At 37.8% G+C, this 18,348-nt stretch overlaps 1 protein-coding gene across 2 annotated transcripts in view; it reads left to right on the forward strand.

The window, feature by feature from the left end:
• The window catches only part of frmd3 (FERM domain containing 3), a 276,915-nt gene that overhangs the window by 179,635 nt on the left and 78,932 nt on the right, over positions 1-18,348 (forward strand). For both annotated transcript variants that reach the window (XM_051928615.1, XM_028802430.2), the window contains exon 4: positions 12,563-12,641. In XM_051928615.1, coding sequence (XP_051784575.1) covers positions 12,563-12,641 — 79 coding nt within the window. The remainder of the gene's footprint in view (positions 1-12,562; positions 12,642-18,348) is intronic.

Consider the following 18,348-nt stretch of genomic DNA (forward strand, 5'->3'; position numbering starts at 1 on the left):
AATAGATTTATAGTAATAATTTATATTACTTATGTGAGCTATTGATGTCCTTCTAGGAACTACATAGGCAGAGATGGATAAACCAAGATATAAGAACCAGACTACAATAGCAAATAATATGAGGGACGTTCAAAAAGGTTTCCACACTTTTATATTTTCGTTGGAAATGGTGACGGCAGGAGGAGTAGTAATTGGGCATTAAAAAGTTGGTACGATGCTGGGAAAATTGCATTGCAAACGAAAGTGATTATGTTGAAAAGTGATGTAATTTGTTTTTGAAATTCTTAATAAACAGAGTTAAACAAAAGTGTGGAAACTTTTTGAACATCCCTTGTAGAATCATTATTGACTTAAGTAAATGAAAGACTCTTTTTTGGGTGCACATATGGCATCTGAGTTCTTGCGAATGCTACATCATTCAGTTGATATTTTGGCCTAGTTAGCTGTCATGCTTTGTATATATTGTATATATAAGTTAACTTTAAGTGTACATAAAGCCAGGAATTTACATCTGTTTTGAACCTCATAGTTGGACTTTTTTCTTTTTTCGTAAAGTGAAACAAACATAAAAATTAAAGATATCCTCAAAAAAGAAACAAAAAACTACTACCCTAGTGGAGGTGAGGAAATGTTCCTTTAACGTGGGAGGTTGTCTTATTATGGCCATACTTTGGGGTGACACTTTCTTAAAACATAGATTTGTTTATTCCCATGCTCAGATGTTTTGTTTTGTAAACCCACACTTATGTCCTCCACCTCAACTCTTGTCCCTTGCACTCACCACTCTGGGAAACCAGGGACTACAATGTGGGGGTTGACTGGTGCTGTGAATCCCCTACTTTCAAAGCCCAAGGCAGCAAGAAAGAGCAACAAGGTTTAGAATTAATCTTCAGTATGGGACCGTATTGAAATTATGTTGTATGCTTTGCATTTGTCAACTATTACAGTTGCCTGTTCAAAAATATTTTAAATATTTGTTTGTCAGGATCATCCTCTCATATGAATCTTTTAGATTTATCACTTTAACTTATGCATTATCATATTTTATAATATATGTATTATTTATGCTAAAATGCTTATATTCCCCATCAGAGTTATTATCTTTTTTCTTTTGGAATTGATTGGGGAAGGTGGTTGAGTTATGGTGATGTCTCTCTGCCATCCCTGACTCTTTATTTAATTTTTGGTATTTGGTACACTGCTATTTATGCATAGCATCTCAATATCTCAGAGCTGCATTCTAGCATGTGGGGTATTCAGTGCTAGTGGCTACTCCTGCCACATGGTGATGGCTTATGACTCTGTCTATTAACGCAAATCATGGAGGATTGAAGTGATAGAGGGATGCGTTAAAAAAGAGCACATTGTTTTTGTACATAAGAATTACTTATTATCACTATGAAACCACTTCAGTTTTTTTTTGTCCAGTGCCTCCTGACTCACATATGATATGTAGATCGACATATCTTGATGCAAGAGGTCAAGGTGTTTTAATTTTGGCCCTTTAGACTTAAAAAACCTTCATTTTAAGAACATTTCTGAACAATATTTTGTGCAAAAAATGACACCCTTATGTTATAGAATAAACCACCAGGTGTTGTCAGCAAAAATGATCAGAAGGACTTGAAGTTGTGCATGTCATAACAGCAGGCCCGGGAATTTACCCCAGTAGTATACAAGACATCAAAGTTACTCCTTTTCATAAACCTTTGAAAAAATGGGAATCGGTAATATAGGAATGTGGAGTGCTTTTTTATGTGATTTCAAGTTTGTTGATAATGATTATGATGAAATTGCTGATATTTGATTCTATGCCGGTGGTCCTAGCCCTCTAAGAGCCACTGCCAGAAAGTTGAAAATGACAAATTTCAAACATACGCATATGGGGTATTGTTTTAATAATTTTCAAGGTTAGTTATTAGGAATATGATGTTATTTTAGATTTTTGTTCCTTTACTAGAGATGTAGCCCTCTATGGAGAGTGAAAAAGTTATATTACAGTAGAATATATTTAGACTTTAAACATTTAAATTGAAGCACACATTTTAATATTTCCATTTCAATATTTTTATTATGTACTTTCATTATTTTTATTATGTACTTGCATTTTTGATGGACACCACAAATTAGTGTGGCTTAATTGAATTCAGACTTTTTTCTTTTGTGATAGACCATTTTGAGTTTGTTTCTAGCATTTACTTTTACTGGCTATTTTTTGGATTTTGCTATTTTTCTTGTGTTTTCAATAACTTTGCTTGCATGTGTTTTATAATTTACTGTCATAATTTACTTTTAAAAATAGGGCCTGTTAAAGCCCATTGAGGCATTACTTGTGTGATTTTGGGCTATACAAGAAATAAATTATTGTTTTCTAATTCCCACCTGTCTTCCGACTGCCCTTACCTTTACCTAACAGACTTTTAAGTCCATCCATCCATTTTTTAACCTTTTTGTCCAGCTTGTGATCACAGAGAGCTGTTGTCTATCCTACCATCATGAGGCATAAAACAGGAAACAACAATGAACAGACTACAGTTCCTTTGCAGGACACGCTCACACAAACACTACCACACTCAGTACATGTAAATTACATAAACTGACTTTTTGTCTTTGAAATATTGAAACAGACAAGGGAGTCTCTTAATGCCAGTGTAATTTGTATGCCATCAAACCTCATGTTAATGTTTGTATTAAAAACAAGATTTAGGGATTTATTTAAGAGGATTTGAGCAAAAATTTTTCTTTATGCAAATGATAAATAAGATGCCAAATGTATTATAGATTCAGTCGTCACATCCATATATACTAAACATATTAAAGATGTCCTACAGAATTTCATGCTTCAAAATTCATTTGCATAAGAGCAAATTATCTCATGTGAATAATCTTGCACTTCAGATTAAATGTGACCATTTTTTTTAATTGTCTCACAGCAATTCATATACTGTACTTAGGAATCATAATTGCACAACGATTTTAAAGCATTGTAATAGAATGTGTTAAACAAGATGTTATTAAGTGGTCATGTTTTAATTTCATATTAACTTGGAACATCTGTGGTGGGTTGGCACCCTGCCCGGGATTGGTTCCTGCCTTGTGCCCTGTGTTGGCTGGGATTGGCTCCAGCTGACCCCTGTGACCCTGTGTTCGGATTCAGCGGGTTGGAAAATGGATGGATGGACTAGGAACATTAGTTTTGTTAAAATTATAATTTTAAGCTTTTTGAGTGCATTTATATACAGTATATCAACAATTGAAGACAACTTCATTCATTTGAAATGAAGTAAAGTCAAGTTTTAGCTCTCTTAAGCAGGGATGAGCATGGTACTATTTACTTCTCATTTATACTACTGGACTACAAATGCTGTATGTGTACAAAGAATCAAAGGAAGGAATTAAATAATAATGAACATTTACCCACTTGGTTAGCTGTGGAAACGAAATCTTGTACTAATTTCTTCCTGTGTGGTTTCCTGTATACATCACTTACTGGTGGTTCAAACCTTACTTACAATATGGCACCAATGCAGGAGATACTTGAAGGCTGATATATTGATGGTAGATTCACATCTTTTGCACAATTCTGTCTTAAATTTAAACTGCAAGTCAGAGACTTTGCAGAAAAGAAACCTGACCAATCTTCATACTCTCCCATAATTATATTACAACATATAATTAATTTACTTTCTAACTTTATAAAGATATAGATAGTGTCTCAAAACAAGTGCATTCAAAACAGTGCACCACTGATAGTCTGAGACAGTGTTGGGAACAGAGCCTTTCATTAGTTTTTTACATTATGAATTGAAGTTAGCCCAAGATAAAACTCACTCATCATTAATTTTGTGAAACAGTCTGATTCAACTCAAAATTGTACATTGTGCGTGCGCATCACTGATTTAGACCAGTGCTTCCCAAACTTGGTCCTGGGGGCCCAAGGGCCCACTGTAGCTGCAGGTTTTTGTTCCAACCAGATTCCTAATCAGTGACAACACCTGATAACACGGATCTCATTTAATTAGCTGGTTTTTTTTCTATTATTCTACATTCAGAAAAGCACAGCAGCATAATTTTTACATGTATAAGACATTTAGAAATATTTCTGCTTTTGCTATAGATTTACATGCTTAACTCTCTTTTGTTGATTTCATTATATTTTGCCCTTTCTCTGTGCAGTTTTCCCCTTCATTGTATCTTAATAATGACAATTAAAAACGAGCAGAGCAGACACCCAGGCAAACAATGCTGAATCGTGAAAGGCTGCAACTACTTTAATGTCAGACCTACTAATTAGTAAATAATGGATTAATTAAACAATTAGAATACCTGGAAAAGTAGAATGAAACTCAAGATGAAAATATTGTTAAAAAGAAAAAAATACATTATTCCCATATAACTGCTTGGTACATTTTAATTTTTTTTTTTTTTTTTACCAAACTTAGTTTTCTAATTTCTATATTTTTCCCAAAACACAGAACTTGGGAAATAACAGTTCACCTATTAAGCCCAGGTGTCCAATTAAAAACAGGAGCTGGTTGGAACAAACACCTGCAGCCACAGTGGGTCCCCAGGACTGAGTTTGGGAAGCACTGATTTAGACTATCCAAAATATGTCCAGGTCAAAGCCCTACTTTTGTGAAATGTCGCCAGACACCTGCCACACTGGGTTACGCGTTTTTGGAATCCTTAATCCTTAGCAGTACTGTTTGTGGTCATACCTAATGGGACATCACTGTAGAATGAATAATCTATACTGCTAGCATACAGTTATATTTTTTTCAACTAGAAGATCCCCAACTCATCTGTGGAAAATGATCAATTAACAGACTCTGTCCAATTGTGACAAAATATAAACCACAGCTGTAAAATAGCTTAAATTTGTAGAAATTATATTTATTATTTGATACAAGATAAGTCTTTTTTTTCCAAATAAAAAAAAATAATTTAGACAGGGGTCATAAACCAACCCTTGCTGTTAAATAAGTTGTTTACAGTCAGAGTTTTGTGGTGTTGAGTCTCTTCTGAGCAGCATCTAGGTGGTCTGATGTGGTGTTCGTCTCCTGATAATTAAATCTACAGTGCCTCTGTGTAATCTCGACAGCCAAACACTCACTTGGATATTTTTTGAACCCTTTTCCAAATGTATACATTTATATTGTTTTTTTATATTGCTTTTATTTATTTGTCTGTTTTCCCTCCAGATACTCTTATGGCATGTCTCCAAGACATAAAGTCATGGATGACTCACAGTTTTCTTGAATTAAATAGCAATAAAACTGAGGTGCTCCTTATTGGTTCTAAATCCACACTTGCTAAGGTTAACCATTCTTCTATTTTAATTAACAATATTAACACAAACATATCTTCCCAGGTTAAGAGCCTAAGCGATATTCTAGACAGTACCCTCTCTTTTTCTTCCCATGTAAGTAATATTTCTTGGACTGCCTTCTTCCATCTCTGAAACATTTCTAGACTTCGTCCCGTTCTTATGCAACACAGTACTGAAGTATTGGTTAATGCCCTATTCACCTCACATATAGATTACTGTAATGCTATTCTATCTGGCATCCCACAAAAACCAATCCATCGCTTACAACTTATTCAAAATTCTGCTGCTAGGATAATAACCTGTTCTAAATCCACTGAACATATTTCACCGATTCTCTCTTAACTTCACTGGCTCCCTGTTAACTACCGAATACAATACAAAATACTGCTCTTAACATTTAAAGCTCTCCACCACCTTGCTCCTCCCTATCTTACTGATCTCCTACAGATTTGCACTCCCTCTCGCTCCCTCAGATCTTCATCTACAGCTCTACTTTCTGTACCTCACATCAAACTCTGTTCTATGGGAGCTCGAGCGTCCTCTCATAGTGCTCCTCAACTCTGGAATTCTCTTCCCTCTCATATCCGTCAACTCGATTCAGTAACACATTTTAAAACTGCCCTCAAAACTTATCTTTTCAAACTGGCATACCAACTATGAATTAACACTGTTACTGCCTATTATCTTTGTATGTTTGCTACTACCTCTGATGGAGTGGTGGCTCTGAGGCTAGGGATCTGCACTGGCATTTGGAAGGTTGCCGGTTCAAATCCCGTAAATGCCAAAGGGGACTCTTCTCTGTTGGGCCCTTCAGCAAGGCCCTTAACCTGCAATTGCTGAGCGCTTTGAGTAGTGAGAAAAGCGCTATATAAATGCAAAGAATTATTATTACCTTATTACTTTTTATCCTTCTCTTTGTTTTTAGTTTATTAATGTTGTTTAATTTCATTGTAAGGTGACCTTGAGTGTTAAGAAAGGCACCTATTAAATAAAATGTATTATTATTATTATTATTGTTTGTCTCTAGTCTTCACAGCTGTCTTTCAGATTAACAATCAGAATAACGATCCCTTAACTTTGGGTATTTTATCCAGAAAATGTGGCAATTATTTTGAAGATTCATTGGTGGAGGCCAACAATAATGTAATTGTGTCCTTGTTAGGCAATTGTTTTACACCTGTTTTATCTTAGTGATTCCAGAACACATGGCTTGAGTGCTTTTTGCAAACAACAGATTGTACTTTTTTCTTGTATAAATATTTTTTATAACATAAAACATTGACACTGTGTTGGGAAAAATGAGTCACCCAAACCATCCAGCAAATGTTGGGCCTACAATATGATTCAAGTCAGAATGAACTAGACATTCTCAAGATACCTTAAGCAAGAAAGTCTGAACTGAATGCAGAGGCAGAAGCTCAGTTACATCACTAGGATAGACTCCTCTTCTCTGACCTGCGGTTAAAAGTGAACCAAGGTATTTTATTTAAAAAAATGTCTTGCTCTGAAATAATTAGTTAATAAATAACAAATACATACGTTTTAAGACAGTAATGAACAAGAACATGAAACATTTTGTTAGTTGCTACTGAAATAAGGAAATGTAATAAGAAAAAAGTGTTACTCATATAAGGAAATGTATTTTAATTATGTTTGTTATACAGTGCATCCGGAAAGTATTCACAGCGCATCACTTTTTCCACATTTTGTTGTTATAGCCTTATTCCAAAATGGATTAAATTCATTTTTTTCCTCAGAATTCTACACACAACACCCCATAATGACAACGTGAAAAAAGTTTACTTGAGGTTTTTGCAAATTTATTAAAAATAAAAAAATTGAGAAAGCACATGTACATAAGTATTCACAGCCTTTGCCATGAAGCTCAAAATTGAGCTCAGGTGCATCCTGTTTCCCCTGATCATCCTTGAGGTGTTTCTGCAGCTTAACTGGAGTCCACCCGTGGTAAATTCAGTTGATTGGACATGATTTGGAAAGGCACACACCTGTCTATGTAAGGTCCCACAGTTGACAGTTCATGTCAGAGTACAAACCAAGCATGAAGTCAAAGGAATTGTCTGTAGACCTCCGAGACAGGATTGTCTCGAGGCACAAATCTGGGGAAGGTTACAGGAAAATTTCTGCTGCTTTGAAGGTCCCCAATGAGCACAGTGGCCTCCATCATCCGTAAGTGGAAGAAGTTCGAAACCACCAGGACTCTTCCTAGAGCTGGCCGGCCATCTAAACTGAGCGATCGTGGGAGAAGGGCCTTAGTCAGGGAGGTGACCAAGAACCCGATGGTCTCTCAGTCAGAGCTCCAGAGGTCCTCTGTGAAGAGAGGAGAACCATCCAGAAGGACAACCATCTCTGCAGCAATCCACCAATCAGGCCTGTATGGTAGAGTGGCCAGACGGAAGCCACTCCTTAGTAAAAGGCACATAGCAGCCCACCTGGAGTTTGCCAAAAGGCACCTGAAGGACTCTCAGACCATGAGAAAGAAAATTCTCTGGTCTGATGAGACAAAGATTGAACTCTATGGTATGAATGCCAGGCGTCACGTTTGGAGGAAACCAGACACCGCTCATCACCAGGCCAATACCTTCCCTACAGTGAAGCATGGTGGTGGCAGCATCATGCTGTGGCGATGTTTTTCAGCGGCAGGGACTGGGAGACTAGTCAGGATGAAGGGAAAGATGACTGCAGCAATGTACAGAGACATCCTGGATGAAAACCTGCTCCAGAGCGCTCTTGACCTCAGACTGGGGCAATGGTTCATCTTTCAGCAGGACAACGACCCTAAGCACACAGCCAAGATATCAAAGGAGTGACTTCAGGACAACTCTGTGAATGTCCTTGAGTGGCCCAGACTTGAATCCAATTGAACATCTCTGGAGAGATCTTAAAATGGCTGTGCACCGACGCTTCCCATCCAACCTGATGGAGCTTGAGAGGTGCTTCAAAGAGGAATGGGCGAAACTGGCCAAGGGTAGGTGTGCCAAGCTTGTGGCATCATATTCAAAAAGACTTGAGGCTGTAATTGCTGCCAAAGGTGCATCAACAAAGTATTGAGCAAAGGCTGTGAATACTTATGTACATGTGCTTTCTCAGTTTTTTTTTATTTTGAATAAGTTTGCAAAAATCTCAAGTAAACTTTTTTCACGTTGTCATTATGGGGTGTTGTGTGTAGAATTCTGAGGAAAAAAATGAATTTAATCCATTTTGGAATAAGGCTGTAACATAACAAAATGTGGAAAAAGTGATACGCTGTGAATACTTTCCGGATGCACTGTATATTATTAATATAACAGAAAAAGGAAAGTACCGTATCATCCCATAACAGAATATTATATTTAGAATTAAGTTAGCTACAAAAACATTGTTGGATTTGAGTAAAGGTTTACAACTGAGAGTGTCAGGACAGAGTTGTTACAAGATACAATGTAAATAGACAATCAGTTTGATTAAGTGATGGCACTCATCTTGATGATAGAAGAAAATGGCAGAATCTACAATATTACTGCTGAATTATTGTAACACCATTATTTTTCTTTGTTACTTCTATTTTAATTATATTGGAGAAATTATTAGTTAATGAAGATATTAATCTTATGTTTATTATTTGAATTTAATTTTAATTTTTGTGTTTTGATTTGTGATTTAGTAAATAACATAAGACATTTTAATACTAATTTGGTCTAGATTCTTGGTCTCAGAGGTGCGAAGAGTGTCAACAAAGAGGTTTCATCGAAGGTTTAAGCAGGCTTAGGGATGTACAGGACGAGAGGGTCTTCACCAAACTTGTTAAAGTTGAACCTTAAAGGAATACTTCACCCAAAAATTATATCTTTTGATATGTTACTTACCCTATGTCCTTTTTAGTTGCGGCCAGGAAGAATTTTTTATTTCATGTTTTCATGCAGAATGGAGAGAAAGAAATTTATAACTTAACAGAATTCAATAGTGACCAGTGCCATGTAATGAGAAACAAAGTGAAAAACGACCATGATAAAAAGAAAACAAAATCTCACATTACTCATGTCACATAATCCACATGTCTGTTATCCAGAGTTACTTACTCAAAACATGCAAACAAATGCTTTGTTTGCTAAAATATTGTTAAGTTATTTCCGTACTTATCAGTACGTGCAGAAGCGAGAAATCTAAACTCACAGGAGTCAGTTTTTGAATTGAAGACGAGACTCAGAAAATGGAAGGGAGAGGCTTGTAGCACCCAAAGTGAAGACAATGAAAAATAACATTTTCCTAGATAGGGAATTACAGTCAGTCAGTCAGTCAGTCATTACCCAACCTGCTATATCCTAACACAGGGTCACGGGGGTCTGCTGGAGCCAATCTCAGCCAACACAGGGCACTAGGCAGGAACAAATCCCCAGGCAGGGCGCCAGCCCACCGCATAAGGAATTACATTGAGCATGTAATAGAAAAAATGAAAAAAATTGCTATTTTAAACATTTTATAAATAAGTTAAATAATGGAGAGACTTTTGCTTTTTTGCACTGTCCCCACTGGCCCTTAGTGCAGAAATGCCAAATAATAAACATTATTTTACGTATTCATTTGTTAAAAAGATGGCTCTCATATAATGATATACTGCTAGAGTGCCTCTATAAATTATAGTATGCTTCCTTTCCTCTGTTTATGATTACATGTATTTATTGATACAAAGCAATGGTAGATTTTTCAGGTGTTTTTTAAAAGATGCTTTTTTGTTAACTAGTACAAAAATCAATGAGTTACTAATAATGATAATTTCTTTCTTAATTTCTATTTTTCCTTAATTTTGCCTGCCTACCAGATCAAAAAGTATCACCAGGCTTCTCCCGACAATGTACACATTGTGGCTGGTGATTTTAATCAAGCATGCCTAAAGACTGTGCTTCCCAAATTTGTGCCATATATACAGTGCCCCACCAGGGGGAAGAACATGCTGGATACAGAGCCCTACCTCTCCTACGTCAGGGCTTCTCTGACCATCTCTCACTGCTCCTCATCCAAGCATACACTCCCCTCCAGAGGAAAATCAAGCCAATCATACAACACTATCAACACCTGGCCTAAGGGAGCCCTTTCACAGCTGCAGGACTATTTTGAAAACACAGAATGGTCTATTTCTGAACAATTAGAATTACAGAAGCACACAGAAATTGTAATAGGCTATACTAAGTTCTGCACTGATGTGTTTACAGTGGATGAACACATACAGGTCTAACCAAAAACCATGGATGACCAGTGAGGTTTAGTCTCTGTTGAGAACCCAAGACATTGCCTTCAGGTCAGCGTACAGGGTCCGGTACAGTGCAGCAAGAGCAAATCTGAGGAGAGATGGCCTATAAGAGCAAGGTAGAGGCCCACCTGTCAGACAATAACCCATGGCAGGTATGGCAGGGAATACAACAAATCATTAACTACAAAAGCAGTACATACATGCTGATCTGTGCTGATGCCTCATTGGCAGAGGAACAAAATCTTTTCTTTGCCTTCTTTGAGGCAAAGTGGTCTCACAGTGACATTCTCCCCCCGCTGACTCCCAGCTGCAACATTCAAGTGAGACGGGTGCTCATGAAGATGAACCCGAGGGAAGCTGCTGGACCAGATGGCATACTTGGTATGGCATTTAAAGCTTGTGCTGACCAGTTCGCAGGAGTCCTTACTAAGTTATTTAATCTGTCACTGATGCAGGCCACCATTCCCCCCTGTCTTAAGTCGGGTACTATCATCCCTGTCCCTAAAAAGTCAGTCACCAATAACCTTAATGACTACAGACTGATTGCATTAACGTCAACAGACATGAATTGTTTTGAAAGACTTATATAGCTCAGCACATTAAAGGCAGCTTCACTTCTACCTTTGACTGTCACCAATCTAGATCAAATAGATGCACGGAAGATGCCATCAGTACAGCCCTCCATACAGTGATGAGCCATCTGGAACACTCAAGGACCTATGTAAGGATGCTATTTGTTGATTATAGCTCAGCATTTAATACAGTCATCCCTAGCTTACTAATCGATTAACTGTATAACCTGAACTTTTCCCCCTCTTTCTGCGCTTGTATAAAGGATTTCCTCACTGGTCACCCACAAACTGTTAGAACTGGCCCCCACAGCTCATCCAGCTACTCTCAGGGCTTCTCTATGCCCTATACACTTATGATTGTATATCTGATTACTCCAGAAGCACTATCATCAAGTTTGCTGATGACTCTACCGTGGTAGGTCTCATAACTGGTGATGATGAGTCAGCATACAGGAACAAGGTGCAGAAGCTGTCAGTGTGGTGTTCCAGGAACAATCTCTCACTCAACACCTGCAAAACTAAAGAGATGGTCATTGAAATCAGGGGGCACAGAGCAGAGCTAGTCCCTCTATATATCAGTGGGAACCTGGTGGAGAGGGTCACCTCCTTTAAGTTCCTAAGAACTTACATTTCTGAGGACCTGTCCTGGACAGCAAACACTCTGGCGGTGGTCAAAAAGTCCCATCAGAGGCTACATTTCCTGAGACTTCTCTGTTCTGCTACTGTTGACCTTCTACCGCTCAACCATCGAGAGTGATTTAGCATACTGTATTTCAACGTGGCATGCTGACTGTACAGCAGCAGAGAGGAAAGCTCAGCAGAGGGTAATATCTGTGGCAGAGAAAATTATTGGCTGCTCTCTGCCTTCCCCTCCAGTGCCCAGTGCGTCTGCCTAGCCAGCGAAATCCTTAAAGACTCTTCCCATCTTGGTCACTTATTGTTCACACTAATGCTCTCTAGCAGGCAGTACAAGAGCATTAAAAGTAAAACAAAAAGATTTGCAGATAGTTTTTATACTTGGGCCATCTGAATTTTATATTTTAAGAGCTCATAGAACGGTTACAATTTTTTTTCCTTCAGTACCTATGACGATTACTTTACTGAATAATAATTTTCTGTCCTTTATTAACTTATGAATTATATTTATTTGCCGTAGGATGTGTGATTTTTATATTATTTGTTTGTCGTTGTTTGATGTACTTGTACCATTTACAGTTGTAGCTGACAATAAAGGCTTCCGTCCTTCCTTCCTTTTTTGTTTAGTAACCCTACTCTGTATTACTAGGGAGTTGCCTTGAAAGCTTTCATATTGTAATCTTTTTAGTTAGCTAATAAAAGGTGTCATTTTGCTTGACTTTTCACGTAACCCTACTCTGGTAATTAATGGCTTGCTTTATTTTTTTTTCATGTTTTCAGCGAATCCACCATATACTATGTGCTTTAGAGTGAAATTCTACCCGCATGAGCCCATGAAGATTAAAGAAGAACTTACCAGGTATTCATTGTTTTTGGAACTGTATACATTTACATGTGCATAATTTTTGTAATTTATCAACAGTCATGGCATTCTTTCAAATGGTTGAATTTAATATATACTTGTTAGAAGAAAAAGGGCTGTTCTCGTGAGTACTTCTGTTAAACATTTATGATTCTGCTAATTGCAGTATAAACTACACACTGATTTAATTTTTACATTATACTGAGATATGCACATGAGGCCATTTACAATATGGCTGAGACAGAAGCCATATAAGACGCTTGTGCCCTAATTCTTTCCCACAAAAAAAATGCAATCTATATGTGGAAACATTTTTTTGCATACGGCTGTCAATGATAGATAGGTCAGTTATTACATTATTTAGATATGGTTAGTTGAAAAATTGCTGTTTGACAGAGAACAGTCAAAAATGTTTGAAAGAATTGTCATTATCTGTGATCTCTTTGAAAAAGCGTTAGTTCCTTTTCTACTCAGAATGTTCTAATAATAATTTTTGAAGAGAATTTATTTTAGTGCAGCCTTTTGCTGTTTAGGTTTATCAGTGCAACTACAAGAGTGTGAATCAGAGATACAGACCAGTTGGTGTGATTGTCCAAGTGCAAAATTAACTGAGCCCTTCTTCATAATTTTTCATTGTAACACATTTAATGTAGTAGAGCATTATTTTGAGAGGCAGTTATTTGCACTTCTGTGTATCAAGTGACTGATTTAAAATATTCAGAATATCACAAGTAATATTTAAAATAAGCAAGGCTGCAAAATGTTAACAGGCATGAACAGAAAGCTTAGTTGACTCTGTCCTGTTCCAAAACAGAGATAGTGGCAGGCTGCATAAACTATGTCAGATGTTGAAGCCTAAGATTTTAATTTTAGCTTACGTCTTTCAAAAAAAGTGAATTTTTTCATGAGGAAAAAAATCTGAAAATGTTTTATATACTCACTGGCCACTTTATTAGGTACATCTTTTGAACTGCTTATTAACAAACATATCTAATCAGCCAATCACATGGCAGCCGCTCAATGCATTTAGATATGCAGACATTGTCAGGACGACCCACTCAAGTTCAAACCAAGCATCAGAATGGGGAAGAAAGATGATTTAAGTGATTGAATGTAACATGTTTGTTGGTGCCAGATGGGCTGGTCTAAGTATTTCAGAAAATCTACTGGGATTTTCACACACAACCATCTCTAGGATTTACAGAGAATGGTCTGAAAAAGGGAGAATATCCAGTGAGTGGCAGTTGTCTGGGCAAAAATGCCTTGTTGATGCCAGAGGTCAGAGGAAAATGGCCAGACTGGTTTGAGCTGATAGAAAGGCAACAGTAACTCAAATAACCACTCATTACAACTGAGGTATGCAGAAGAGCATCTCTGAGCACACAACACGTCAAACTTGAAGCAGATAGGCTCTACAGCAGCAGGAAACCACACCGGGTGCCACACCTGTCAGCTAAGAACAGGCAACTAAGGCTACAATTTGCACGGGGTCACCAAAATCAGACAACAGAAGAACTGAAAAACAATGCCTGGTCTGATGCGTCTCAATTTCTGCTACAATACACAGATGGTAAGAGTCAAAATTTAGCATCAAACAACATGAAAGCATGGAACTCTCCTGCAATTCTATCAACGGTTCAGGCTGATGGTGGTGGTGTAATGATGTGGGGAATATTTTCTTGGCACACTTTGGGCCTCTTAAAACCAACTGAGTATCGTGTAAATTCCCCAGCCTACCTGTATATTGTTGCTGACCATGTCCATCCCTTTATGATTGCAGTGTACCCATCTTGTGATGGCTACTTCCAACAGGATAATGTGCCATATCACAAAGCTCAAATCATCACAGACTTGTTTCTTGAACATGTCAATGACTTCACTGTACTCAAATGGCCTCCACAATCACCAGATCTCAATCCAACAGAGCACCTTTTGGATGTGACAGAACAGGAGATTCACATTCACATTTCACACCACTGCGTGATGCTATCATGTCAATATGGACCAAAATCCTTAAGGAATGTTTCCAGAACCTTGTTGGATCTACGCCATGAGGAATTATGGAAGTTCTGAAGGCAAAAAGGGGTCCAACCCGGTACTAGTAAAGTGTACCTAATAAAGTGGCCGGCGAGTGTACGTACAGGTGACCTGGAAAACAAAAAATGTTGGGAATTATGGAAGTTCTGAAGGAAAAGGACCCAACCCGGTACTAGTAAGGTGTACCTAATAAAGTGGCTGGTGAGTGTACATGCAGGTGACCTGGAAAACAAAAAATATTTTATGTTTTATGTGTGAATAGCACTGAGCACCAACTGAACCCTTTCCTGGGTGACTCTTGAACTGATATCCTTAGACATGTTATGCTTTGTTTTCAGGTAATTCCCAACAATTCTGATACAGTATGTAGAGTACATTTAAAATGTAAGGATCTCTATGACATCGGTTTAGGAGACATGTACATTCATCCATTGATTATTAATATATACTTATAAAAGTAGGATGAGACTTCCGTAGCCACCATAGTATACAACTGCAGTATGCTGTATCTCAGGTTCAATGAGCACATTCATTAAATAAAAGTCTTTCTGTCTATGTTGTGATTCTTAATTTTTCAATGGTTACCCCACATAATGCCTAAGCAGCCAACATGTTCTTGTTTTCTAGTAAGCCACATTCTGCATATGTAGTGTAAGCAGTCTAAAGTAGCCGGCTGCATTGCTTTATGTTTTCAAGCAGCTTACAGCAGACAATCACAGCTAAAATATAACTACTTGTTTTTCAAGAAGCCACACTCCTCATCAATTTTCTAGCAAGTCATCTAAATTAGTTAGTTGATTTGTTTGTTTTTTGTCCTCCTAAGCAGCATTTTTGAACGGACAGTAGCTTCACCACTAATTGTTTCATTACTGTCAAGGATTGCTGAGAAGCAGTCTTCTAATGTCACACTGAGATTCCCAGTGAGCAAAGAAGTTCAGGATCTCCCTCATCATATCACCTTCGACTTGTTCCAGTAGATGGCAAAATTCCATAACATTCTCAAACCCATCTAACCAGGTTTAGGGCTGTAGTAGGGCAGAGTCAATCCTGGAAGCACTGGGTGCAAGCAGGAAAGAGCATTTCCACTGCCTCATTGTGCCACTATGTTATATAATAGAGATCAGTCTCCCTAACATGATTACATGTGTTGTCCATGCTGCTCTAGTAGCTCATTTATCATTGTATTGATGCCACACTTATCATTATCCTCACTTCTTGAAGATGTTTCTAACAATATCCGTGAGTGTTACATACATCATCATCACTACTTTAACAGTCCTTTCCAGGATTTACCCACGTTGAGTGATTGCTCCCCAAATCTTTTTTCCCCTCTTCAGTGTGGGGCAACATTTGAGGTGAGACCCATTCTTCTTATGTCATCTATCACCAACTCCAACCATATCTTCTTCTCTTGGTGTAAAGCTAGTCGACTGTGTTTCATTACTTAACACTCTTGATGATTCACAGGGTACCCCTTACATCGTCATTTGTGTATTGTTTCCTCATGGGGCTCGGTGCTTCGTGAGAGCTCCCCTTCCTCACTCCCTGATCATCAAACGTGTAGTTGCTTGTGAGAGAATCCCGCTTTGAAAGAATACATCTGTTTTGAATCTGCACATATGTTATTCATAACAACTTTTTACCATATTTTCATGCTTGAATCCAAGTAAAGTTTTATAGAAGAGAAACCGGTGTGGGATTTTCCTCTTGTGGTGTTATGTTGGCTCTCAAAAATTAGATGATTTTAGAGCATTTTGGATTTTGGAATTTTGGAATAGGGATACGCAACCTGTATTCATAACACACCTGATCATTCTCATCTCCATTCTCTCCAGCTTTATTTAATGCTCTGTCTTCTTTGGACAGATGTTACTCCAGTAGAGCATACTACTTCTCACACAGCTTTCATAACCTTTTCCATTTAAAGCCAGATAGACTTCTTTAGAAGTAGAATCGAGGTCAGCTCCCAAAAATTCTTCAATGGCAACTCTCACCCTGTTTATCACTGCTCTTCCTACAGCTCCATCTGCACTCAACTAAGTAGGAAAACTTCCATATCATCTCTAAAGCGATTGAATTGTCAATATCTACATTTATACATCAATATTCTGCACCCCCTAATGCACTTTGTACAAACATTGCACTCACTGCCAGCACTCTGCCCTTCACAATTTTACATCTCTCATTCACTCACATCCCACAACCTGTAAACTGAATTGAGTTTTCCTTAACATCTGTCCTGCACACGTCAGACTGCCTTTCATCTGCTTCTTCCACACTGCTTGCCCCTTTGCCTCCAATTGTCACCTTGGTCTTTCCTGTATTTTCCTTGAGGTCTTTTGCTTTAAAACTATTGTTCCCCCTTCAGAAATATCCTCTTCAGTTTTGCTTCACTTTTTGCAATTAATGAGATTATGTGCATGCAAGAGATTCCATGACAGTCTTACACGATTCATTGTTCACCATCTCCACCATTATAACAAAAAGAATGGATCCCTGATCAGATGGATCAGGATAGATCCCTGGTGTAGCCACATCATCAGATCAAAATTTACAATGTCCCCATCTTCTTCCCGACCATCATTCAGACTTTCTTGGCCTCATAGCAGGCATTAGCCAATTTTCACCACTAGCTTTCTCAATGTAAACCTCACCATCTCTCACAGTACCTTATCATACACACCCAAATGAATCCTGCAGCTTCTTTTCCTTTTATCTGAGGTACTACCATTTTTCTGTCACTTGCTTTATGACCAAGAACACACTCCTCGTTCTTTACTCATTGTGCTGCACACTTCCTGAAATCTGTGATTCCTGTAGTTTTGCACTTGCTTCTCTAGTATTTTGAACATCTTCCTTATGGAATGCTTTCTGCCTTTAATTTTTGCCTCTCCATATAGCATTTTCTGTTCTCCTCAATTGTTTTCTTTACATCAGATGGCGGTTTAAGCTGATTTAAGATGGTCCCAAACCTGATGCCTTGTGGGGAGACTGCTGTGGTGGCAGAGATAAAGAAGACCAAGTGATTAAGTGGTGTGTAGGAGGGAGTATAAGAAGTTTGACTTGGAATATTGAAGGCATGATGAGAAAATCAGATGAGGTTATGAAAGTGTTGTACAGCTGGAGAGTAAACGTGTTGTAAAGAAGAGTTGAAATGAGAAGGTAAAGGTGTAAGAATGCTTAGTGGGAGTAGTGGAAGGTGCAGGTTCTTCTAGTATGCAGCATGTAACTCAACATAACATTCTCAAATCTGTAAAATCCAATTCAGAGCTTACCTTGGCAGAGGCATAAGGCAGGGTATTGCACTGAACAGGGCACAGTCGTGCATACACAGAATAAATGGAAATTGCCAGTTAACGTAATATATACAGTATGTCTTTGGGGATGGCCTGTGAAAACCAGTGTACCTGGAGGAAAACAGACACAGACATAGGAAGAACATTCAAATTCTGGACACAGGATTCAAACCCAAGACACTGGGTTTACCAGGTGGCATTTCTACTTAGCACATGTAAATTCTGTTTTTTAATGAAGTAACTTTAACATGAAATCATTATTATTTTTTCTAAGTTATATTTAGGTAATGAAAAGCAACTCAGCAATGTTGTCTGTGGTGTATTAGTGACTGGTTCCTTTTGAATGGTTTCTTTCTTGAATATTACATACA

Source organism: Erpetoichthys calabaricus, chromosome 5 (genome assembly GCF_900747795.2).
Source record: "Erpetoichthys calabaricus chromosome 5, fErpCal1.3, whole genome shotgun sequence".
Lineage (NCBI taxonomy): Eukaryota > Metazoa > Chordata > Cladistia > Polypteriformes > Polypteridae > Erpetoichthys > Erpetoichthys calabaricus.